General features: G+C 41.6%; 1 protein-coding gene across 3 annotated transcripts in view; it reads left to right on the top strand.

Moving 5' to 3' along the window:
* Positions 1-26,112, top strand: part of hecw2b (HECT, C2 and WW domain containing E3 ubiquitin protein ligase 2b) — a 366,692-nt gene that overhangs the window by 166,211 nt on the left and 174,369 nt on the right. For all 3 annotated transcript variants that reach the window (XM_080198794.1, XM_080198796.1, XM_080198795.1), the window contains 2 exons: positions 18,030-18,137; positions 23,009-23,103. In XM_080198794.1, the coding sequence (XP_080054920.1) occupies positions 18,030-18,137; positions 23,009-23,103 (203 nt within the window). The remainder of the gene's footprint in view (positions 1-18,029; positions 18,138-23,008; positions 23,104-26,112) is intronic.

The raw sequence follows: 26,112 nt of genomic DNA on the forward strand, positions 1-26,112 counted from the left end.
GGACCTGTGCTGGACAGTCTGGGCATTTACAGCATCAGCAACCTGTGCCCATGCAGGTTGGTTTCCCTGCTCGTCTCCTCCATCCATCAGCTGGGTAGAGAGTGCTCATCCTGACCTCCACATGATCGTGGAGGACATGCAGGGAGGTGCCACTAAACTTGGGCATTTTCCTCCCCGCATCTCTACAGAGCTTGACAGTAAGCTGGATATCTGGACCTCTTTTAAATATGGTGCCCAGATACAATAGTGGCATGTGCTCCATCCAGCCTGCCCTGAGGGATGTCAGGAAACCCACAACTGCAGAATTAATGATGACAGGGTCACAAGATACTGTGGGATTTCCAGTTTGCCTCCACAGTGGGAAACACTCCCTGTCCCCACTCCCACTGAGGGACTTTGTCCCTGCTGGGAGAATTCCACCTTAGAAACTGGATTTGATTGCGATGAGAGACTAAACGGCTGAAAGAATACGTAAACCATGCCTTTGCAGATTTGCATTAGTCAACTTTTTCCCTGGGGCAGGTACTTCTAACATACTTGTGTAAAATGCAAGTTGATCTATTGTGTTGGACATGAACAAAATACTGCTGATGATGGAATCTGAAACAAAAACAGAAAACGCTGGAAAATCTCAGCAGGTCTGATAACATCTGTGGAGAGAGAATAGAATTAATGTTTTGAGTCTAGAGGACCCTTTGTCAAAGTTGTGTTGGACTGTTTGCAGTTGCTGTGATTAAAACTTATGATTCTTTGACAGCCTGCCTCATTTCATCTTACTCCATTCTGTATTCTAGTTAATTTATGATGTACTATTGATATTGAAGTAAAAACAGTGGCAATTGCTTTTTCTTGTCATTTGGGTGTTCAAACATTCATAGAAGTTCTCATTTCTATTAAAGTATGTTTTTTGGGGGCTGATGTTTAAGTCAGCGATTTCTTTTCTCTTGCTATTTTGTTTTTATTTTTGTTGGGTGAATAAAGAGAAGAAAAGCGATGTCTGTCAGGAATTAAAAATGTTCTTCTACTTTTTGTTACTCTCAATTAATTTTTAGAACATTAGAACATTACATTACAGCGCAGAACAGGCCCTTCGGCCCACGATGTTGCGCTGACCAGTTTTTTTTAAAAAAAAAACACTGACCCACTAATCTAAACCAATCCCTTTTCGTCCATAAACCTATCCACAGCTCTCTTAAACGCCCCCAAACTAGGCGCATTTACAACCGCAGCAGGCAGGGCATTCCAATCCCTCACCACCCAGATAATAATAACCCAGATAATGCTCCCAGATAACACAAAGCAGTTTCAGGATTAAGCTCTCTTTTCAGTTCCTCATTAGGTACTCATCCCTGAGCTCAGAAAATTACTTCTTGTGCATACATGCACCTTTTTTAATTTCCCTAATAGTTGTCGGTAACCCAATCTGTGATTTTGAGTGTGACGTATGAACTCGAATCTGAACTCAAACAGGTCTAATTTATTTCTCAAGAACAAAGCAAAAAAAAGACTTTCATTTCATCAGTAAGCAGGAAGGACTAGATTTAAATCCAGATCCCATGTGTGAAAGAATAATTCTGTTACTCATTGCATTGCCAGTCATAAGCCCCTCTCGCATTATTATTGTTTCCTGGCATTAAAAGCAGAGATTCTATTTCAAGTCTTTGCCAGTGTTGCTATCGACTTGTTCATTAGATATTGTGTGAGTGGACTAAGATTTTCCCCCCTCAGCTCATGAGCACACATAGAATTGGAGTTCTTCCACGTGCAGAAGTGATTTTGTTTTCTGTTATACTGGATTCAGTGCAGACCTGTAAATTCTCCTGGTTTGGATATTTCCTATTGGTCCCTGGGGTCAGAAAAGATGCCGATTAACTTGTTCTGATGGAACTACTCACTGTGGTAGATGAAAAGGCTTTGAGCTGTATGTGGAGTTCTAAGGTGGAAGATCTTTGTGAGGGAGCCGGTGAAAAGAAAATTTAAATGCTAATAACTTCTACTAAGCAGAATGTTTCTTTGATATGTTTTCTCATTGCATCACTAAGGGGAAGGAATTTAGATTGAAAGTACTTAGCATCACACACATTTGAAAGTTGATTTAACTTACCTGAAGTGATGGTACACAAGTCGCACTCCAAATTCACAGCTGTTATATATAGTGAAAGCCCTAATGTACTATCATATGGATTCTTTCCCCATTCTATAGAGAATGGGTAATCACTGTAGAAGTGTATGTTTACCATGCACTTCAAATCTTAGTGTTTTATTTATACGGGTGACAGGATGTAGATTAGTGCAATCATATCTCCAATAGTCAATCACGCATTCATAAATAATTAAAACAGCTGGTAAATACATATTAATTTCTCCATTCAGAATGGCACAAATATTTCTTATGAGAAAGTAAAACTGTCATCAGGCCAACTTGTTGAAACCAGTTAACTAGGTAGATACTTGTTTCAACAGTAAAGAAATCTGTGGCCTGTTTTTAAAGGTTATGTTGTGTTGGGAGTTAAAGTTCCTGACCTCCATGCTCTCCAATTAGGTAAATTTAGCATTCATACACACCTTCAAAGCCATGAACTGATGGCCCCCTTTGTGACCAGTGTTGCTAAGACACAACTGGTGCAGGTGGCAGGGGGTGGTGTGTGTGGAATCACACCGAATGACATATTCCTGACATTTGCATCTTACGGCTGATTTGAGTGGACATTTTGCAGACCGACATCATGTGGCAGGAAATCACACAAGGGAACTTGGGGAAAAGGAAGCTCAGCCCTACAGTATTTTCCTTCTGCGCTGAAAAAAGATAAATAAAGGAATGAACTTGTTGGCCACAACATTATAGTTCGCTAAATTTGTGTATGCAGTTGTATAAATAAAACATATTTTGAATTTCGTTAGGTATGTTTTCCTGTTTTCAGTGGGTTATTGAATTGTGAGATACACTTCAGCTCAACCCATTGAAATTCACACCCGCTTGGAATGCCCATGCACTAAAAGTGGCTGGCTGAAGTTTCCGGTTTCCTGACTTTGTCTGCTCCGCTTGAAACTACCGTCTCCGTGGCCATCCCCACCACCTTCATTCTGAAACTTCTGCTTCTCCTCTTGTTCATTGCAATACTTGGAACTTCTCAGCCCTTAGGGGTTGGAAAGAGGCCACTGTCCCAGTTGATGCTCTTGTTGGACTCCATCCCACCATGAAATAATCATATTTTCCAACCCTCTAGACCTCAAAACGTGCATCAACTAAAAGAAGAAACTTACAGGCACAAATAGGTGCACAAGAATATGCCTTCCAGTGCAGAGAAGCTGGAGAGCAAAATCTTGAGGTTCTTGGCCCATGGACTGTACATTGGACTTCCTGCCTCAACCCAGCATGTAGCCCATGGCTTTCACCACATTGGACAGCACTTTTACTGATTGAAATGCTCTGTGGGCTTACTAGTATAAGCTTTTATGTTGCTGAGTGCAGTACTAACCAGCATTTTAGAGATAATGGATAACATTTCCTATCCTTTCTATATGACACAGTTGAGTGCTACTTGTTTTACACAAAACATCTGACTGTTCATCTGATTGCTGTGCATTTATAAGTGGATGAATTCTGTGCCCACTGGGCACTGTGGGAATTGGGGGTGCTTTATTAACCACTTTAATCACCTTCTGTTAATGTTTTAAATTATTCTATTGGAGCTTATTTTTGTTTGATGCAGTATCCCTGTCTTTGTTTAGTCCCCTAATTTTTCAATTTAATTTTACTGATTTGCCCAAAATAGGATAAATGGATGAACAGATTGCCTACAGGACATGTATGTAAATTTTATATTTTAAATTTTTTTGCATTTACCCAGATCTATTTTTCTCCTGTTTCATGTTTCTGCCTGAACTTGTGATTGCAGTCCAATCGCTAAATCTGAACATATGAAGTGCTTTTTTTCCCAGCCTTTTGTTCTTTCTCTCAACATTTGTGATTGAAACGAGCCAGGTTTCTGTTGCTGGGAAGTATTGACCAGTGCTGAGGCCCTTTTGCACGTCATCTACGTGAATGTTTTATAAATGTCAGGATGGGAAAGAGGTAATACAAATGAAGGGCCCTATGTTATCATTTTGATTCTAAGTGCTGGGTGGACTTGAACCTGGGAGTGTTTCAGATCTGACTTTTAGACCTGTTCTCAGGTGCCCCCGTATGCACTCTGCCTACAAAAATATCAGCGATTCCAAATCGTGCTGCACAAGCCTGGGGGCAGGGCTTAATGCACCCAAAACCCTGCAGCTCTGATTGGATCTTCTAACTACGAATGCGCAGAACCAGAAATGATAGAATGTCGCTTCCCTGTTAAATTCCTCCCGGGCTGGATAATTCCTCCCCCTGGCTTCCACAGACATTGCCCCACCCCCACAACATTACTGACCCACTTATCCCCCTCCCCGCTCTCCCCCCTCTCCCCCTTCCTCTCACTGATCTCAGGCAGAGCAGCAGCGGAACCCTCCCCTTCCCCGACCGATCTCAAACAGAGAGCTGTTGGATGCTCAGCACTTACCTCCTCACTTACAGTGATGTCAGGCATACAAACTAGATGTCTTGCCCAGTGGAGCTGATTTTGAGCAATTGGTGCCTCGATGCTGTGCGAAGACTTGCTCTTTGATTCATATGTGAAGGCAGAAATGATTCAGAAAACAAATTGGATTAAATATTTTAAACAATATTTATAGATTATGGATAAGTGTGAGATGATATATTTTAGTAGGAAGAATTACAGAACTGTTAGAACCAGTTTCGTTATACTTTCTGATACATCATTCTTCTCTTTGAATTGAGTCATCCAATTTGCTGTTCATATTCTGACATTTTGCCAGCAAGAACAGGTGTGAACATCAGGGGTGGGAGGAAGTCTAATGAAAAGTAGCTGTCATACCTCCTCTTTCTTTGTAAATAGAAACAATCATTATATCATGGTCTGAAGGTTTGACAGGTTTATTTGGTAGCACAAGTCACTAGCTTTTGGAGCGCTGCCCCTTCATCAGGTGAGTGGGAGTTCTGTTCACACACAGGGCATATATAAACACAAACTCAATTTACACTGCTCAACAATCACCAGGCAAAAGTGTTCTCTTCTTGTTGGGGAATACTGCAGCGGTCATGGGCATTCGGCCTCTGATCTTCAGGTAAGCATTCTCCAAGGCAGTCTTCACGACACACGACAACGCGGAGTCGCTGAGCAGAAACTGATAGCCAAGTTCTGCACACATGAGGGCGGCCTCAACCAGGACCTTGGGTTTATGTCATACTATCTGTAACCCCCATGACTTGCCTGGGTTTGCAAAATCTCACTAACTGTCCTGGCTGGAGCAATACACATCCCTTTAAGCTGTGCTTAACCCTCTCTCCAGTCACATTGTCTGTACCTTTAAGACTTGATTACCTGTAAAGATTCACATTCCAACCATTATTTTGTAAATTGAGATTGTGTCTTTATATGAACAGAACTCCCACTCACCTGATGAAGGTACAGTGCTCTGAAAGCTAGTGGCTTGTACTGCCAAATAAACCTGTTGGACTTTAACGTGGTGTTGTGAGACTTCTTACTGTGTTTACTCCAGTCCAACGCCGGCATCTCCACATCTGAAGGTTTGTATAGAGGAACTTCATTCCCTTACACACTGAGCACCTGGTGACATGCCTTGATATCCAAAGGGAATGCTGTGGACTCTGGTGGGAGGAAGAAGTTGGATTTTCATAATGAGGGCCTTAATGGGAGAACTCAAATGCAGTTGGGAATTAAGTACCTACAGAAGCCAAGCCTTTTGGTCTGTATGAAACAAGGTGATATGAGTTTATTGTATAACCATCACCATGATTGTACTTTTGTGTCTAAGCAATAAACTTGCATTTGGATAACTCGTGCCTAAATTGTGAGGAATCGTTGAACTAATCAAAGGAGAATTCCTTACAGAAGGTCACATACTTCTTGGAAAATAAGTGTTCCAAAGAGGTAGAGGATCAGAGGGATCTATGGGAACAAATAAATGCAAGTAGCAATGCAATTTACTAAGGCCAATAAAGAGAAATTCATCCCCTCTGTTCTTCTATTAGTACTGTAAGATCCTTTCCAGCCATCAAAAGGAGAAGACAAGCTCATTTTAATGATTTGTGCAAGAGACAAGGGGCCTGTCCTGGTGCCCCATCCAAAATTTATTTCCTAGCCAATGCCAATCTTCTGAGGCAGTTCCTCAGGATTGAGGATGACTAGGCTCCCATCCCAGTTCAGTGGGCTCTAACATGGCTGATGAGCCCAATGCACCATCTGCAAACATAGAACATAGAACATTACAGCGCAGAACAGGCCCTTCGGCCCACGATGTTGCGCCGACCAGTTACAAAACAATGACCCACTAACCTAAACCAATCCCTTTTCGTCCATAAACCTATCCACGGATCTCTTAAACGCCCCCAAACTAGGCGCAAACATTACTACAGGCGAGACAGATGGCGTTTGAAGGATTGGTGGATTTATTTAAGAACATAAGACCATAAGAAATAGGAGCAGGAGTAGGTCATCTAGCCCCTCGAGCCTGCCCCGCCATTCAATAAGATCATGGCTGATCTGTCGTGGCTCAGTTCCACATTCCCGCCCTCTCCCCATAACCCTTAATCCCCTTGCCTATCAAAAACCTATCAACCTGCGTCTTAAAAATACTGAGTGAGGCAGCCTCCACCACTTCAAGGGGCAGAGAATTCCAGAGATTCACCACCCTTTGAGTGAAGAAGTTCCTCCTCAACTCCGTTCTAAACTGCCCCTCCTTTATCTTGAGGCTGTGCCCTCTAGTCCTACTGTCCTTTCTGAGCAGGAAGAGCCTCTTCACCTCTGTCCTATCCATCCCATTCAACATCTTATACGTCTCAATGAGATCTCCCCTCATTCTTCTAAATTCTAACGAGTACAAGCCTAGTTTATTCAGCCTCTCCTCATAGCTCAACCCCCTCAACGCCGGAATCAGCCTAGTAAACCTCCTCTGCACTCCCTCCAAGGCCAAAATATCCTTGCGTAAGTGCGGCGACCAAAACTGCACACATTACTCCAGCTGTGGCCTCACCAGTGCCCTATACAGCTGCAGCAAGACCTCCCTACTTTTATATTCAATCCCCCTCGCTATGAAGGCCAGCATCCCATTCGCCTTCCTGACCACCTGCTGCACCTGCAGGCTGGGTTTTTGCGACTCATGCACAAGGACCCCGAGGTCCCTCTGCACCGTCGCATGCTGCAGTTTTTCGCCACGTAAGTAATAGTCCTTCCTACCATTATTCCTACCAAAGTGGACAACCTCACATTTGCCAACATTGAATTCCATTTGCCAGTTCTTGGCCCGTTCGCCCAGCCTATCTAGATCCTTCTGCAGACTCTCCACACCCTCCGCACAATTTGCCGTTCCCCCAATCTTGGTGTCATCAGCAAATTTCGACACCATACACTCGGTTCCCTCCTCCAGATCATCTATATAAATGGTGAATAGCTGAGGCCCCAGCACCGACCCCTGGGGCACTCCACAAATCACCAACCGCCAATCCGAATAGCACCCATTGACCCCCACTCTCTGCCTCCTATTTGACAGCCAATCCTCTATCCACGCTAACACCCTACCCCCAACTCCATGCCCCCTGACCTTCTGTAATAACCTCTTGTGAGGCACCTTGTCAAACGCCTTCTGAAAATCAAGAAAGACCACATCCACCGGCTCTCCTCTATCCACCGCCCTAGACACATCCTCATAGAACTCCAATAAATTCATCAGACACAACTTCCCCTTAACGAAACCGCGCTGTGTCTGCGCTACCAAACAATTCCCCTCAAGATGCCTCGCTATTTTCTCCTTGATCACGGATTCTAACATTTTTCCTACAACAGACGTTAAACTAACCGGCCTATAATTCCCCGCCTTTTGCCTGCCACCCTTCTTAAACAACGGCGTAACATTAGCCGTTTTCCAATCTTCCAGCACTTCCCCGGAATCCAGTGACGTTTGGAAAATAATCATCAAGGCATCCACTATCACCTCCGCCATTTCCTTCAGAACCCTTGGATGCATTCCATCCGGTCCTGGGGACTTGTCCACAGTCAGTCCCTCCAGTCTGTCGAGCTCCAGTCTTGGAGCTTGCCTGATTTTTCCAATGCTTCAACCTTGCCATTTGGTGTTCCTGACAAAGTCTCTTTGTTTGGTGCCATCTTGAATGAATCCTCTCCATTTTGGTCAGCCACAAGCCAGGGGCTTCCATGAGTTAGTGATGTTTGACCCCTTTAGGGATGCTTTGAGGACATCCCTAAAATGTTTCTGCTGTCTTCCTCGGAGTCTCCTGCTATGACTAAGTTGCAAGTAGAGCATCTGCTTCAGGAGTCTGCATTCATTTGATATGTCTTGCCCAGCAGAGCTGATTTTGAGTGAGTAGTACCTCAATTCATGTTGGGCATCTAGGCTTTGGCGAGGACATTGTTGTTGGATCGCCTTTCTTGCCACTGGATTTGGAGGACTTTGAGAGCCTGCTGAACATTGTCTAAGTCTCTGATGTATACAGGAACATGGGGATTTTGGGGATCCCCTACTCCATGATGACATCCAAATCGTGATCCTCACCAATGCCAGTAAAGCAGTTTCTTTAATCATTTATCTCACTGGTATTCATGGATCTTGCTGCATGTAAACTGGCTGCTTATAACAGCAAAATCCTCCCCATTACTGCACAGGAAGCACTATGAAGTGTATTATACCCCTTTTGTATACTGTTGCATGAAATGTTTGCCCAGTGTCACCCAACTTGACGTTGTTTTATGACAATGAACTATGTGATATGCACTAAACTTTGGGGAAAAATGTAACGTATGTTGCTAATATCACACTCTGTAAAATCTGTTGCTAATGTTAGCAGAAATTTATTGTGTATGCAATGACTACATTGAGGGAAAAAAAATCTGTAACCAGGATTTTCTGCTCCCATCCCATGGACTTCAGGTGAGTACATTGCTTGGGAGGCTTTGTCAAACAGAATTTAACAATAACACCTTCAACAAATAAGATACCCTCATTTCTAAACAATCACTTTTCCCCATACTACTACCCACATTCATCTACTGATTAATTGTTCTCTTTCATCAAATGCCTGTTTCCTTCAGAAAGCTACATTCTAACAAATAGTTCAGTAGTTCACACAGAGAACATTCACTTACCAAGCCTGGGCGGTACCCTGGCACTGTCCTCTGCCAGAGCACTGTCAGGGGTTGGGGGGTTCCAAGAACTAAGCTGCTTGAGCCCTCTCTGCCTGTGTGATGATGTGGAACCCTCCCTTTCTGATTTTTTTCAATCTCCCTAACAACATTGTAGAGAAAACCACCATTGGAGCCGGTGGCTTCAACGTCATTTTTCCTATCTGCGGCTGCAATCTGTGAGAAAATGTTGGAATTCTGATCTCTAAAGGGAATCTAACATCCTACTCACTTTTCTGGTAAATGGAAACTAAAGCCCTGAAGAAGTCCTGATGGTTTGTAAACCCTCCCACAACTAGCTTCCTTCTTGGAAATCCGAAGGAAGGAAGCTGGATATGATATCCTGTAAAGCCATGTGAGAATTTTCAAAGTCTCTGGTATTGAAACGTGGTTCACACGCCTTTCCCTTCAGAAACAGTAATGCAGCCTGGTCCTGATTAAAATAGCTGGGTTTCTGTTTGATTTGTTTACCCATTAGTTGCTTGGGTTTATCAGTATGTATCCTTCCAGGCTTTTGTGAGTGATTTGGGAGAGGAAATATAGGGCATCTTTGAAAATGTTTGTTTATAAAGATAACAGTTTTCTTGGGCATTGGAACTTGCAAGTTGGATATTATTCCAGTTTGCTGAATAACGCAGATGGGGAATAAGGAGAATTAAATTCAGCTCCAGTTACTTGCACATTATACATTGGTATCCACCTTAACTCTGGTATTTATTATCCTTGAGGCAAGTGGCTTGACGTTGTGTTACAAGTAATTTACTTTGAGGAACTGCATCCAGCAAATAATGTTTTATGGTAAGTGAATGTTCTCTGTGTGAATTGTTTGTTGGAAAGTAGGTTTATGAAGGAAAATGCCATCTTTATGAAAGAACACAATTAATAAGTAGACGTACACAGGTAGTAGGATGGGGAAAAGTGTCTAGAAATGCAGGTATCTAAATTGTTGAAAAAGAATTATTGTAATTCTATTCAATTGCTGGATCTGGCTGAACTTTCACTTTCCTGTACAACATCGCTGCAGATTAAACTTTGTGAATATTAATTTAAAAATATTTTTAAGTCTTCTCTGCGGAGTTTTTGAAATTCTGATGTAGGTGGCTATTTTCTTGATCATTTACAGAAGACGGTGAAAATGAGAGATCCATTGAGATTTTAGAATAAACTCCTGATTAGTGCTTGGTGAATTACATGACACAACCCAGTAACTGTCACTGTCTTTTTAACTATCGTGTGCACGAGTTGAGACGGAATCCTGATATGGCTTTATCAGGATTTTAAGAAAAGACATTGTAGCTTTTTGGGTTGTAGTCCAAAAAAAAAATGACTGGTTTCCCAATCAGAAGCTTGTCCATGGATAAGCTTTTGTCATTCTACCATGAAGCACAAACCTGAGTCATTAAAGTTTTCACATGGTCCAAAGAAAAAAGTAACTTGTTAGTAGCATTCAATGTGTTTTCTGCTATCAATTTAACTGTTTATGGTATAGTAGTTTCAAGGTGGGAAAGGTGAGTAGTAAAGAAAATGTAGAAAATAAATTAACCTTTCGTTTGTCAAAATTTTAGGACTTTTTCATTGGCCTTGGAGTATAATGATATTCATGTCTAAGCATGTGGTAGACTGAGTTGCTGAGAAGTAGAAATTATTGATGATGAATTTTTGAATTTATTGTACAATGGAATTTGTGTGTTTTAGCTATCTGGGGAAAAAAAATTGTGATTTTCAACTGCAGAAATCAGGGTGAAATGATGAAGCAGAGACAGGAGGGTGGAAATTGGAAATAAAATTGACGAAGTCTTCCATTCTAGAGAGCAGCAAATAGCACTGATATAATCCCCAGTCCATTGGAAAAGAGATTTGGGCGAGGACTTGAGGATGAAAACAAACATTAATTTCCTCCAAATAGAAGGGGTTACTTATGGGAACTTGTATGGATTTTAATAATGTCTTCCGTTTCACGTGATATGTGCAACATTCTTTGGTCCAGTCCTTGGCTTCCCTCCCTGACTGATTTTTCTGCTACTTTGACTGGATTGCTGCTGTATCATGCTTTTGCCCAAATGGAAAACTTCTTCAACTCTGCTTTCAGATCATAACCTCTGCCCCATTTTTTTCTTTTGGACGGCAGCCATTGGTAACACTTCTGTTGTCCCCATTGCAGCGTGGCCTGCGTTGCATGCATTGCCGACACCATCTCCTATGACAAAAGGTTGGTGGACTCTTCCAGATGGCCTTGCAATTGCAGGATAGTTCTTGACACCCCATGCTGAAAAGCATGGCTTTCCTTCTGCAACTGTAGTAGTAGTGGGATGCACTTTTCCAGAGAATCAACATCTGCCTTCAGGGCAGCTGGTTCCTGGGAGCCAACAGTCCTTTGAATACTGGCTCACCTGGAAGTTCCTACCTCCACCCAATGTGCAGCAATAGCGGTGTAGTACTCACTGGAAAGTGCCCCAGAAACCTGACCACTGACATATTCCACTGAGGTGAATGTATCTGCACTGGTGAATGGTGCAGGTGAAAGGAGTGCCGAAAATTCAGGGTCGTCCCTAGTCCCAGTCTAGCATGCTGGGAGGGGTTGAATGAGGCGATGTGACCCTGGATGGTCTGGCCTTGTCGGATGGTGATACAGGAAGAGAAAGGACATGGGTTAGCTTTTGGGAATCTCAGTGGTCGTAGAGAATTTTAGACTCACTTGCAATATGTCACCTGGATAAAGGTGCTTTGGATACTCAGTTGCTTGGGCCATCCCAAACTTGCAGTTGGCAATTTTCCACTCCAGGGCCTCCCCTCCTATTTCCAGAGCCCTCTCTTTAAATAGGGTAAGCACCCTCAGTGTGGGTATACTCTTTCTAGTCTTCCCCCACTTTCTCCTGTTTTTTAACTTTTCTATCCTTTGGGGAAAGAAAAAGGAGACTTTGAGAGGATGGCCAGGAGGGTTTGTGGGATTTGGGGCAAACGTGAAGGATCATGATGGGTGTAGGGGACAGGGGATGATGATGATGGCAATTGTTGAAGTTGGGGAAGTGTAGGTTTCTTAGGGAGATGCTGGTACGCTGGAGTTGATAATTGTTAGATAGCTGTGTTTGGGTCAGCCATGATGTCAGGGAGGACAAGTGAGTACTCTTGCAGATCTGTGAAGATTGTTAATTTTTTTTCCTGCCTTGCACTGCGTTCCTCCTGATCAGATTGTGCTGCTGACATCCCCAGCCACCACCTCCCAGCCTTCTGTTATTATATTTGCAGGTATTCTTCTGCCTGCCCTGAGGAACAGGGTGGCCCCCCTCTCCTTGATGGCGTCCAATATCTGGGCTGCATCTACATCGAGGAAGCATGACGCAAGTTTCCTGGCCATTTTCCCTGGTGATGTGACTGTGGGGTGTACAGGAAGCGCTTAAAGCCGCTGCCATTTGTTGCTCATTGAGGTGATTATTGATTCCAGCGAATCAGCTGCCGCTGCAGCCTGAGAATCCACAAACTCCAAGTGGGGGTCGGGCTAGTCTATTTGAATAAGTGGGATGGCTTGTGAACAATGTTGCCTATGGCAGCACAATGCACTCCTTATTTTCCCACTGGCTGGAGCACCTAGCCTCCAGATATGCCCTATATGTAAAAGGATGGCCTCAGATAGGCTTAGAGAATGAGGAATGGATTAGTGTTTTGCAACACTATCGTACTGACTCCCTGCTATTTTAGAACATGCTTGATATAACATTTGCATAATGCATGACAGTTGCTGTAATACTTATCTGTGCTTGTCAAAGTAGCTTTCACTTTATAGTGGTGACATGGTCCCTTTGAAAATAAATAATACGTTAACAGCTGCCCAGTTATGTGCGGCAGACACTTTTTATTTCATTTTCTCTTGTGGAGTTTTTTTCTACAAAGCTAAGTGACAATGCTTATGATATCGCATATCATTTTTAAAGCTTTCAAAATTGGTGACCTTATTTTGCAGCATTGTTATGAATTAGCATTAATCTAATTTGTGGAGAGGTTTCTGCAGCAGGAACTGTGACAGCTGAAAAACAAGGGAGAAAATTGAATGAAATTTGAAAAAAGCAATGGGGTGAAGATGATAAAAGTGGTTGGCAGTACAGCTTAATAAAGCTCACCTCTGGAGGTTTACAATGATTTGCTTTATAATCTGTGAAGAAAGAATTTCTGCTTAATTTCTCATGCTCAAAATAAATTTGATTGCAGTCAAATTTGTTGTACAATTTATGAAGGTTGAATTGCTGTCTGGTATAGTGAATAATTAACACCATGTGGTCATAGTGCTGCTATGAAACAGACATCTCAGTGGTACCATCTCCATGGATAAATTAGCATTTTTTGGGAATGAGCAACCGATTCTGATTGCAGACGTAGTCTTTAAATTTGACTTTTATTTGCCTTTCTCAATGAAAACAAGTGCCCACTGTCTCTGTAAAGATTTAAGACATCGTAGCATATCAGTAACCAACTGTTCAAGTCAGAATTATTTTTAATCTTTCTTCTCATCACCAATTGTGAATTATTTCTGAATTTTAATTTATTAAAAACAATTTTATTCTGGCAATAAAAGGTTCCTCCATTTTGTAAATTATTCCCTCGCTCTATTCGGATTGTTTGAAGATCAAAGGAAGGTGTACAGGTTATGGTTTGGAGTTCAGTAATAATGTGGCAGATGAGCTTTACCTGCTCTCCTTTGATTTGGATAATAATTGTTTTCTCCTGAGGAAAGGCCTCGTCTCTGATAGGAGCTTCAACTATGTAGACAAGTTGAGAGCTATTAGAATCAAGCCCAAATATTGACATTTTGTATTATTTAATGGTTTGCAAAATGAGAGTTTATTTTTAAGGTCACTGCTGAAATTCAGTCTGTCTGTGAGATCGATTTCTAAGAAAAAAAATTGCTGTGAAGAAACATAATATTTTTACATATATGATAAATATTATCTGCTGTGAAAAAAGCTGTAAGGATAATGTGGAAGGAAAGTCCACAATAAATAATGTGTTCAAATTTGTTCTATTTTGTGTCAAAATACCTGTTGTTTATTAAGTCAAATTTCTCACCCCAGTGGAAATATGGTGCATCAAACCTAACTACTCAGCTAATAGCATGTTGTTTCATTATTGAACTGGATTCAATTACCTTGGAGTCTTGGCTCTCACTGTGTTCAGCTGAGACAGCCGAGCCATCCTTGGATAAGAGTATCAATTGGAATGGGTAAAGACAAGGAAATCCAAGTCAGATCATAAGATGCAGGAGCATAAGTAGGCCAATTGGCCCATTGGGTCTGTTATGATATTTAATGAGATCATGACTGATCCGATATGATAATCCTGAGCTCTACTTTCCTGCCTTATCCCCATAACCCTTGATTCCTTTACTGGTTAAAAATCTATCTAAGCCTCTCCAGTGTGGGGTGTGGAGTAGGGAGAAGAGGATTGATTTCTATTTGTTCATTTCTGCCAAGATCACCATTTGTTGCCCCTTCCTGATTGTCCTTGAGAAGCTGTTAGTGGGACCCCTTAAACTGCTGCAGTCATTCAGCAAGGTAATGCCATTGAATGTCTGGGAGAGATGGTTATATTCTTCCTTGTTGGAGTGGTTATTGCCCGAATATTATTTTGTCACTTATCTGCCAAGCCTGAAAGTTGTTCAGGTTTTGCTTCATGTGAGCATGGATTGCTTTAGTATTTTAATAGTTGTGAATGGTTGTGCATGTACTTAAGAAAGGGGGTTCATTAGGGGCTGGTGGCGGAGGGAGAGAAGGGAGGATGTATTTGTGTCCGATATTGTTGAAGCAGCTGAAGATGATTGGACTTTGTGCACTTTTCTGAAAAACTTCTGCAACAGTGTCATTGGGTTGAGATGATTGGCCTCCAACAAGTACAGACATCTTCCTTTCTGCTGAATGTGATTCCAAACTGGAGAGTTTTACCCCTGATTCCCATTGTTAAGGCTCCTTGATCTTATGATTGCCGTATTATCATCCTTTGAAAAGAAAGAACAGAGAAAATAATGGTGGCACGTTGGTTGGCACTGTTGTCGCACAGCACTAGGGACCCAGGTTCAATTCCGGCCTCAGATCTGTGTGGAGTTTGCCATTCTCCCCATGTTGGCTTGGGTTTCCTCTGGGTATCCCAGTTTCCTCCCACGCTCCAAAGATGTGCCAATTAGGTTGATTGTTTTTGCTAAATTGTCCCAGAACGTCAGGGGGACTGCAGGGTAAGTATGTGGAGTTACGGGCTTGGGGCTTGAGTGGGATTGTTGTTAGTGTAGACTCAATGGGCCAAACGGCCTCCTTCTGTGACTCCTACTGTAGGGATCCTATGGTTTCTGTGTCACTCATGCTCAAATGCTACCTTGCTGTTAAGGGCAGTCAATTTCATCTCATTTTTGGAAGTCAGCTCTTCAGCCCATGTTTCGACCAAGGCTGTAAAGTGGTAGGGAGCCATTGGCAGAAGCCAAACTGAGCATTAGTGAGCAGGTTAATGCTGATTTAAGAGCTGCTTGATAGCACTTTCGATGACACCTTCCATCACTTTCCTGATGGAAGGACTAAGAATGGACTAATGGGCCAGTAATTGGCCGGATTGAATTTATCCTGCTTCTTGCTCACAGAATATAAAAATGAAAAGGCTGAGATGGATTATCCCCATGGCACTTATGGCTGAAGATGGTTGCAGGTGTTTCAGCCTTGTCTTTTGTAATGACAGTGGGGCTGCCCCCTCAATGAGGATGAGAAAGTTTGTGGAGCCTCTTCCTCTGGTTAGTTCTTGAATTGTATATCGTTGTTCATGAATTGGCAGGGCTGTGGAACTTTGATTTAATCCATTGGTTGTCAGTTCATTATGCTCTGTCTGTTGTATGCTGCTTCTGCTGTTTGACATGCAGGTATCCTGTGTTGTAGCTTCACCAGGTTGACCCCTCATTTTTTGGTTTGTCTGATGCTGCTCCTGGCATGATTCCTTGCACTCCTCATTGAACCTTAACACGATTTAACTGTGCATGGGGAATATACAGAAGCTGGACTGATGAAAAAAGTTGCAAATATTCTCATATTTCCACCTCCTTCATGGCTCATTAAGATTTATTCGGCCTTCCCAACAGGATTTAACCACCTGCATGCTTGTTGTAACCATTTTATTGAGACGTTCCCAGCTTTGAATCATCTCTGACAGTTTTGTCTCATGCGAACCTAAAACAAGAGTGCCAACTGAGATCTGGTATAGTGACCTACATTTGGGCAGCTGTCAGTTGGAGAGTCTGGGTTAGTCTCAGGGGCAAACAAAATATGGGGAGCTAAGTTACAAGCTCTCCCCTCCCAAAGTCCGCTCTCCCACCCTCTGCAATCCCAGGATAATTTGACACATCTGGGGGGGCCTTCTGGTTGCTGACCACCAGCAGCAGCTAGAAGGTCTGGATCTTAGAGGCTTGGAGCCCACTTGCACTGCAGATGCATTTAAATATTTTGCCTGACTTTTAAGTGTGTTTCAGCTTGGGGAGAGGCCTGTGACAGGAGGTTCTTTGGCAATACAAAACATTTTTCATTTGTCAGATGAACCTTTCGGGTTCCCAGATGGAAGTCGCAGTTTATAAACTAATCTCTTATGACAATCTGAAGAGAAGGTTTGCGCATTTTTCTCTGTGTCTGCATGGGTTTCCTCTGGGTGCTCTGGTTTCCCCCCAAAGATGCGCAGGTTAGGTGGACTGGCTATGCTAAATTATCCCTCAGTGTCAGGGGGATTAGCTAGAGTAAATGCATGGGGTTGTGGAAATGGGGCCTGAGTGGGATTTGGTTGGTGCAGACTCAATGGGCCAAATGGCCTCCTGCACTGTAGAATTCTATGATCCTATGAGTTTGGACAATGAATTTTGGGTGTCATTTCCTATGACACTTGCTGGTTTTGGCATTCACTAAATACCTTATACAAAGGTATTATATAACTACATACAATCTACCAGTTTTCTAAGATTGATTACCTGCAAGCTCTTGTTAGAAATAATTGCATGATGAAAGCTACAGGTGTAAATACAATAGCCTGCTATTAACAAAATGTTCTGGTCCAATATCATTGTTCTTCTATAACATACAGCATAATGTTCTATTTCTTTATTTTATTTGGCCACATGGATGATTTTTCTAATTTTATTACTTTGCACTATCTGTATTCAAATGTTACCATTGTGCATATTAATACAATATTCACAGCTTCCTCATTGTCAAAGTGTTTTGAATAACTACCAGTGTGAACATTTAATCACTATGCTTTGTCAATCGCATTATCTTGTGTTATGAATACTCGTTGCATTACACTGCACAAAACTAATAGAAATGCTTCCATGCTTAATTATTAAACTCCGAGCTGACTGAAGGCTTAAAAAGCATTTAACTCAGAAAAGAAGTTCACTTCACTCTGAAATCATCGTCACTTCCTGACAGGTTTTTTTCAGTTTACCTGGAATTTTTGTGCATTCTGGTTGTGTTAATAGGGTTCAAGCTGATTGGTTAAGATTAAACCAAGACACGCAACTTTTCTTTATTGAGAGAGCTTATTGATTGTTTAGTTTCACAGCTTTCCTCCCACACAACCCAATGTCCCAGCTATCACCTATTTATATATGTTCAAAGGCAATACCCATCACTTGTTTCTTTCAATCATAACAATATAATTGACATGACATTAACTAACCATAACAACGTAATAGACAAGACAGTAACAGAACAAAATAGAATCTGCATTACCAGATTCACTTTTATGCTGCTTTTTTCTCTGTTACAGATGAGGTTTCTCCAGGAAATGTTTGGGACTCCAAAAATCGGGGTGTAAATGGAACGCAGAAAGGACAGATTGTGTGGCGGATTGAACCCGGGCCGTATTTCATGGAGGGTAAGATTAAATTATTTCACATCTTATGGCACTAAAGTAAATTGGTGAAACATAACAACTTGCATTTATATTGTTCCTTGAAGATAGTATAATATCCCAAACTCCTCACAGAAATGGAAGTACAGAAATTTGAAACTGGACCACTTAAGGAGATATAGAATAGGTGATCAAAAGGTCAAGTTTAAAGAATCCTCTTAAAGGAGCAGAAAGATGTAGAGAGGCAGAACTGACAGTGCATCATTTCACACTGTTGATGTCTTATTCCAAAGACAGACTTTCATATATAGCTATGTTTCATTTACCCCGGCCCTATGTTTCCCATATATTAATCAATTTACTGTTTCTGACATCAGAAAGATGTCAATGAACACACTAATTTTTGCGTTCTTAGGAGTATTGTTTTCCTGCCAGTTTGACACCAAAACTGTCAAAGTCACAGTTCGTTTGGGTTAGCTTCAATGTTCATTTGGCAAGAGGGGAAGCTTAATTTTGTGCTTTTCAACCTCCACGTATAGTGCAAATGAAAGTAATCTTAAAATACAAGTCTTTCAGACTGTCTTCAAGCAAGCTTTTCTTTGTGGTTGGATTTGGGTCTGAATGATAGTTTTATTGTAAAACTAACATTACCTTATTCTGATTGTCTCAAAACACAAATCAGATTATTTTTAATATCTGCATGCTCTTTCATTTATTCATTTACTGTGAATTTACCAGCGCTGCAGTTTATGTAGATGAAGGAATATGCAAGTGTATGTATCTCTATGTTATATATAAGTAAATCCATAATTATACTGATATAAATGCATTTAGAAAACCTCTACCAAGCATGTGGGACCAGGACTTCCTATGCAAATGATGTGAGCTATTTGTCAATTGCTGAAGCAGGTTAATTTATTTCTTATTGTTTATAATCTTTGCTGATATAACTTCAAGGATGAGCTCATTAAATGCATACACATTTAACTTTTTTAAGTAGTTCGTTGAGTTTCATTTCTTGTGCTGCACATAATGGTAATTTTTGTCCTGATGCTGCGGGACAAGGAACTGATACTTCAACAACAATTAAGCCATATTATCTTGTAGACTTAAAGCCCACTTTAGAAATAGCTAGCCAACACAGATACACTTGCTCTGACTTGGGCAACAACCATGTAGCTTTCAGAAAGCTTCTGAAGAGAGAGTGAGTTTCTCCTTTCTACCAGCACCAGGCAGCAACTGTTGTCCCTAAAAATGAAAATAAAGCTGCTTTTCTGCTATAAGCCTAGCTCCTCCCATTTCTAGTATCACATGACTCTGTCCCTGTACACTTAACTCACCTTAGTACTTTAATCAGAAACACCCCATTAAGCCTTAAATAAACACTTCCATGGCTAAAACTAATAATTATCCTGCTTTCTCGGCATCAGCCGATTCTTTCCAGACAAACGGATTCCTTGATACACAATGGCATTACCATCGCTGAATCCCCCGCGGTCATCATCCTCGGTTACCATTGACTGAACTGGACTAGCCATATGAAGACTGTGGCTATAAGAACAGGTCAAAGACTAGGAATCCTGTGGCGAGAAACTCACTTCCTGACTCCTCAAAGCCTGTCCACAAACACGTCAGGATTGTGAAAAAATACTCTCCACTTGCCTGAAAGAGTGCAGCTCCAACAACACTTGAGAAACACAGCACCATCCAAGACATAGCAGCCTACTTGATTCTTACCCTTCCACAAACATTCACTCCCTCCACTACTGACTAACATGGACAGCCATGTGTACCATTTATAAGATGCATTGCAGGAACTCATCCGAGCTCCTTGGGCAACAACTTCCAAACCCAGGACAAGAGCAGCAAGCATTTGAGAATACAACTACTCGGCAGCCCGCACCAAATCACATGCAATCCTGACTTGGAAATATATCACCATTTCTTCACTGTCACCGGGTCAAAATTCTAGAACTCCCTGTCTAACAGCACCGTGGGTGAACCTACACCAAATGCACTGCAAAGGTGCCAGAAAGTAGCATATCATCTTCTCAAGGGCAATTAAAAATAGAAACTAAATGATGGCTTAGCCATTGGGGCACATATCCTGTAAGTAATTTTTTTAACAAAAGCAGTGAAGGAACAGCAATATAGTGCATAATTTGTAGGTGGTTCTGTTCCCATGGGGTAAATTTTCCAGTCCCTCCCACTGCAGGCATCATCGGAAGTGGGGCAGACAATTTGACATACAATTATAAAGGTCCATCATTGACCTCAGGCAGGAATTTCTGATCTGAGGGTGGTGTGACCAGCAAATCCCACCCCATGTATCTGTTGCTTAGATCTTCTGAGTGTTTTTGGAATATGCTTCTGAAGGAGGCTCTGAGTTGCTGCAGGGCTGTTCATGAATATAGTGAGTGCTCCATGCAGCCAGATTGATTACCACTTGACAGATATTCCATCTTTAAATTGATATGAATTTAAAGATGGAATATCTGTCATGTGGTGATTAGATCTTAGTTGGCCCACAAAAATGCCTTAAAATCCACCTGACCTACATTTGCAGTAGGTTTTGAGAATCAATGGTTTGGGCACTTTGCAGTAAAAACTACTTCACTCATTGGTAGCTGAAAATTGCATCTGCATCCAGTTGATGTCACCTGACCTCAGTGTACATTATAAAACGAGGCTCTCACATCCAAATGCTCAGAGTGACAACAATAATGGATTGGAAATTGCACAGCATACCACCACACTGTTCCCACCTGATCATGGGACAAAAATAGAGGCTGTAAAATTCTGGGATGAGGTGCAGGGTATGAGCAATAGTCTCCTATCATTCAGAGGTAGGCTTTGGAGAAGGAGTTTGAATATTTATTAAATCGAAACTGGTCTAAACTTGAACAAAACTTTTCAAGTCTGGGTGACTCTTCATCAGAGCGAGCTCTGTTCTCTCTCCACAAATGCTGTCAGACTTGCTGAGATTTTGCAGCATTTTTTCTGCGTCAGATTCCAGCATCCACAGAATTTGCTTTTATCTAATCTAAACTTAATTTGTTAAATAAACAATTATAGTTAATTGTTTACCTATGTGTTTTTCCCACCAGTAAAAAAACTAGTTTGATTGGATTGTAACAGAGTATGCTCTGCTTTCATCTGAAATGAAGCACCTCTTCTCTCATGCAGTTTAAGAATTGAATCTTTATAAAATCAGAATGGATAAGATGAGAAGCTATTATATGGATCCATGATGCCTGCAAAAATATTGGTAAATGTTGCAAAGTCAAGACAGGAAATCTATTGAAAATTGTGTGATTAACAAGAAAAACAGATTTCTAAAAATCTGCAACTAGACAGGCCTGGTTAATATTCAGTTTGTGACTATTGTGATTATTTACAATGTTCATACAAAAGCATAACTATATAATTGTTTAAAAATTCTTTCATTGCCAGCTGCTTCAGAGAATCGCTCAGCAAGAGGGCTATTTGTTGCAAGTTTAGTCGGGGAAATTTTCTAGCTTTTGGAGTGCTCGTGGAGACCCGCATTTAAAAGCTGGTTTAAGGCTGCACATGAAATTAAAATAATTTAAACTTGTGATAGGATAAACTGCGCTGAGTTTATGCCTGAACTGCTGCCATGTGCTTCTGGTGTTTGCGGCCCGATCCAAAGGCCTGGATTTTCATTCCTCATCAGCGCAGAGTTGAGGCAGTTCCCAGTTTTGCAAATCCAACGCACGACCAAGTGCACCTGAACTTCCGATTTTTTGTTCAGAGGAATAGGATTTCTAGGAGTTGGAGCGGCCAACCCTGGAAACTGTGGAGGCGGCCAGGTGTGTAGGTGGGCTGGACAAAACTGCTGAAGCAATTGAGGAAAAAGAAGTAAAGCTAAATGCAGCCCTCCAGCTCTCCCCCCTCCCCCCTTTACCCTACACACTCCCCATGCTCAATCCAAGCCACCTCATGCCGCCACCCCCCCCCCCGCCCCAGTTCTCCATGCCCTCCTTGCCAATCTGTGTTCCTCTATTCAACTGCTTTACCCAACCTCTATTGCCTTTCATACACTTCATGCTCATGCTCTGAACATCTTCCGAGGCGATTTATTGCTATACCAACAAAGTGCCAACTCATGCCAGTCTATTCTCTGACCCATAATCCTTTGCCCTTCCATCTATCATGCCAACTCACCCAGAATCTACCATCGCAGACCTGAAGACCCATGCTGAGATTAAATAAAGTTTTTAAGTGTCTATTCATTTCACTATTTGAAACAAAACACACTCAACAATAAAGCCCATTCATTACATTTAACCTCTTACAATCACTTATAAGAACAAGCGTTGGAATTTATGGTCCAGCTTCAAAATGTTTATCACCATTTGAAGCTGTCAATCAAACTGTGATCTTTTAAATGTGAAGCTGTCTCTGTAAACCTGTGCAATTTAGAACCTGTCCCCATTCCCCTGCTGCAAAAATAGTCAGTGCCTCTGCAAGCACTTTTGTGATAATGGTGAGGCTCTGTCTTTACGAAAATTCAGGCCTTGTGGTGTAAAGTACCCTTAAGGTGAAAAATAAATATGCTCATTAATATCCTGAAGCAAAATGTAGACAATCGGCCAGAGTTGACCAAGATATCTGTGAGGAAAGTCGCACACAGAGAAACTAGATCTTGTCAATATACAGCAGCAGTGATAAGTAGCTCCAACCAGTTATTTGATGGTGTTTCAGTTTTAATCATGGATGCTTTTAAGTTTGTTACTTTGTTTAATTTATTGCATTACATATTGACCGCTATAAACAAAACTTGCAGTACAGATTCTAGAAATGATATTTTTTGTTAACTTTTTTTGCAGTTACCTTGTAATATTCACCTACATCTTTTTCTCTTTGCTCCTCAGCTGAAACTAAAATCTGCTTCAAGTACTATCACGGTGTAACTGGAGCACTGCGGGCCACTACTCCATGTATTACAGTAAAAAATCCAGCTGCAATGGTAAGTGGAACATTTATTGCATGCTAATATTAAAAGCAAAATCCTGCAGATGCTGAAAACCTGAAATAAAAACAGAACGTGCTGGAACTACTCAGCTGGTCTGGCAACATCTGTGGAGGCATTAACAGCAAACATTTTGCATCAAATATGACTATTCTACAGAACTTCAGTACAAAGTCAAGTAAATCGCCATGAATAAGTCAAAAAATGATCAGAGATTGAAAGAGGAAGAGAAGTTGGAGAATTTGGAAGATAAATACTGTTTTTAATGTGTAAATTTGGTCAGCAATGTACCCCTTGGCAGCATCAGCTGAGAACACCAGTTTCCACTAGCATGCAGAGAGTTCCCACTTCTACCTCACCAGCACCCCTCTTGGCCCCTCCACCATCTCAAAGTTGTGAGACAGCTTGACATCTTCACCCCCTATCCACCAACTCGTATCCTTCTTCCTGTCAACTGTCAGAGGCTGAATCAGGGTTTTTGTTAAATTTTACCTCAACATGTGCTTCTGACCACATCCATGCCAGTACTGAAATCATCCCTGTCTACTTCCTGTCTGATTCTTCTGTCCTGTTTCAGTCACCTTCTGCAAAATCCCTCATCCAGGCCTTTACTGCCTCTTAGAGATTTGATAATTTGAATGCTCTCCTGGCTGACTGTTTGACATTAAACCTATTGTTATAAGTACTTGTCTGCCAATATTTTAACTCGTATTCACCCATCACTGTGTAGCGGTTGACTTCCAATGAATCCTGGTCCAATAGCATGCCAATTTTTAAATCTGTATCTTGTTTTCAAATCCCTCCATGGTTTATCCCTTCCCATCTCCTCTAGGCTTTCAAAATCTCCACTCATCATATTTTCTCTGCTCTGAGTTCATTGGCCTCTGATCCTCCCTAAATCTCTCCCTGCATATAAACTCCCCAACCCATATTCACAGCCAGTTATTGTTACCTTGTTGTCTTGCTAGTCCCAAGATATCAATTACAGATCAGGGACGGCATGGTGACAGAATGGGTAGCACTGCTACCTCACAGTGCCATGGACTCTGGTTCAAGTGCTGGCTTGGGTCACTGTCCATGTGGAATTTGTACATTCTTCCTGTGTTTGCATGGGTTTCTTCCAGGTACTCCAGCTTTCTCCCACAGTCTGAATGACATGCTAATTAGGTGCATTGACCTGTCCAGGCACCGGAGTGTGGCAACTAGGGGATTTTCACAGTAATTTCATTACAGTGTTAAGGTAAGCCTTATGTGTGACTAATAAAGATACTTCAACTTGACTTTAGATCAGACCATCTCTGATCACTTCCTTGTATCATTTACCCCCCACACTCCCTCTCCACTGATCCAATCCTACCTCGTTCTGTATCTGAACAATCTAAAAAGACAATCCCCCAATGCACTCAGAATCCAAACAACTAAACCTTTGGTTTATTGATTTGCTCAACCATTCCTTCACCTCCAACTGTGAGGCTCTAGTCTGAAGTAAATCTATAACTTCCTCTCAACCTGACTTCCCTCAGCACAGTCGTTAAATCCAAAAGACAAAAACTCGGTGACCATCTGGTTTAACCATCCATCACCAAGATCTTGAATGTGCTGCCACCTCCCAAATCCCTTCTCGTCATTATTGGAACTCCATGTCTGAATCCCTCCAAATAGGTTTCTGTCTCTGCCATAGTACACCAAGGCCCTCATCAAAATCACAAATGACAACACCAACCTTCCACAACACCTATCTAATATCATCCAGCTAGATAAGGCAGTACTGAACTGGTTCTATTCCTATCTATCTATCAAAACCGGCAGATCACTTGCAATGGCTTGCTTTCCTATTCCTATACTGTTACCTCTAGTGTCTGCTTAAGGATCTACCTGTGGCCCCTTTCTATTTCTCATCTACATGCTGTCTGTTTGCCTTCATTTTATAGCTGTACCTCTTCTCCTCCCATCTTTATCCAGTTCCTGTTTAAAAGCTGTGGCTGAAGCAGTTCAATGTTTGTATTTACATGTCATGAATGCTCACTACAGTAAACCCTTTTGTTATTACATCCTACCTTTACAATTGGTGGTGCACCAGAACCTCATGAAACATGGTTCACATTTATTTTAAAGATGTCATGCAACATTTGGTTTTGTGTCTGAGGTCAGCATTTTTTTCTTGTTGAATTCTGCGGCACAAAGGAGGGGAACTGGAGAATGGCAGCTTGGAGGTGGGCTTGGAACTGGCAATGATGAATTAGTGCTGGGAGGGGGGTGCAGTGTGAAGTGGGGTCGGCAGCATGGATGAGTCAAGTAGGCAACGGTGTGTGTATGGTAGGGGTGGAAACAATCAATCAAAGCAAGAAAATGAAGGGCCTTAAAGGATGTGTCAATACTGCCCAAGTGTGGGTTCATTTTGGGGTGTTGGTTGACAGAGTTATTTTGTGTTCATCTACATTTCCATTATCCCCACAGAGAGTGGTGTTGAACAATGTTCTTTGATAAATATAGAAATGAAGGCCAGGTGAGTCCTCAAGTTCAGCTGCGTTCCATAGAGCGGCAAGCACAACATTGGACACTAACATGAACATTCGATAAAGAATGAAATCAAAAATATTAATTTCTTCCACAAGAAATTATGTCTTTAATTGCTCTGTAACCATGAGATGTACCACTACATTGAGCCTTCTGACTAAACTGGTTTCAATAAGTAACAATAGCCCACCCGTAGTTATAGCATTGTCAGCTGACAATGAGTTTCACCATTGAAAAGCATCCCCTGCTGTGTGATCGTGCGCATCCACTGTACACCCTGCTGGCAGTTTAAATTGTAATTATAATCACATTAGAAATGGGAAAAGGCAAGAGAGTGAAAGTGACACAGACTTTGGGTTCTGCTGTTGGGAATAGCATGCCATGGTTAAAAATTTGCACAATATCATCTTTTAATTCTCTACCTAATCAAAGTGAATAGAATCAAGTGAACGATATAGAATAGTCATGGACTGAAGACTGTGGAACATT

This window comes from Carcharhinus amblyrhynchos, chromosome 11 (assembly GCF_965287045.1).
Source record: "Carcharhinus amblyrhynchos chromosome 11, sCarAmb.v2.hapA, whole genome shotgun sequence".
Classification (NCBI taxonomy): domain Eukaryota; kingdom Metazoa; phylum Chordata; class Chondrichthyes; order Carcharhiniformes; family Carcharhinidae; genus Carcharhinus; species Carcharhinus amblyrhynchos.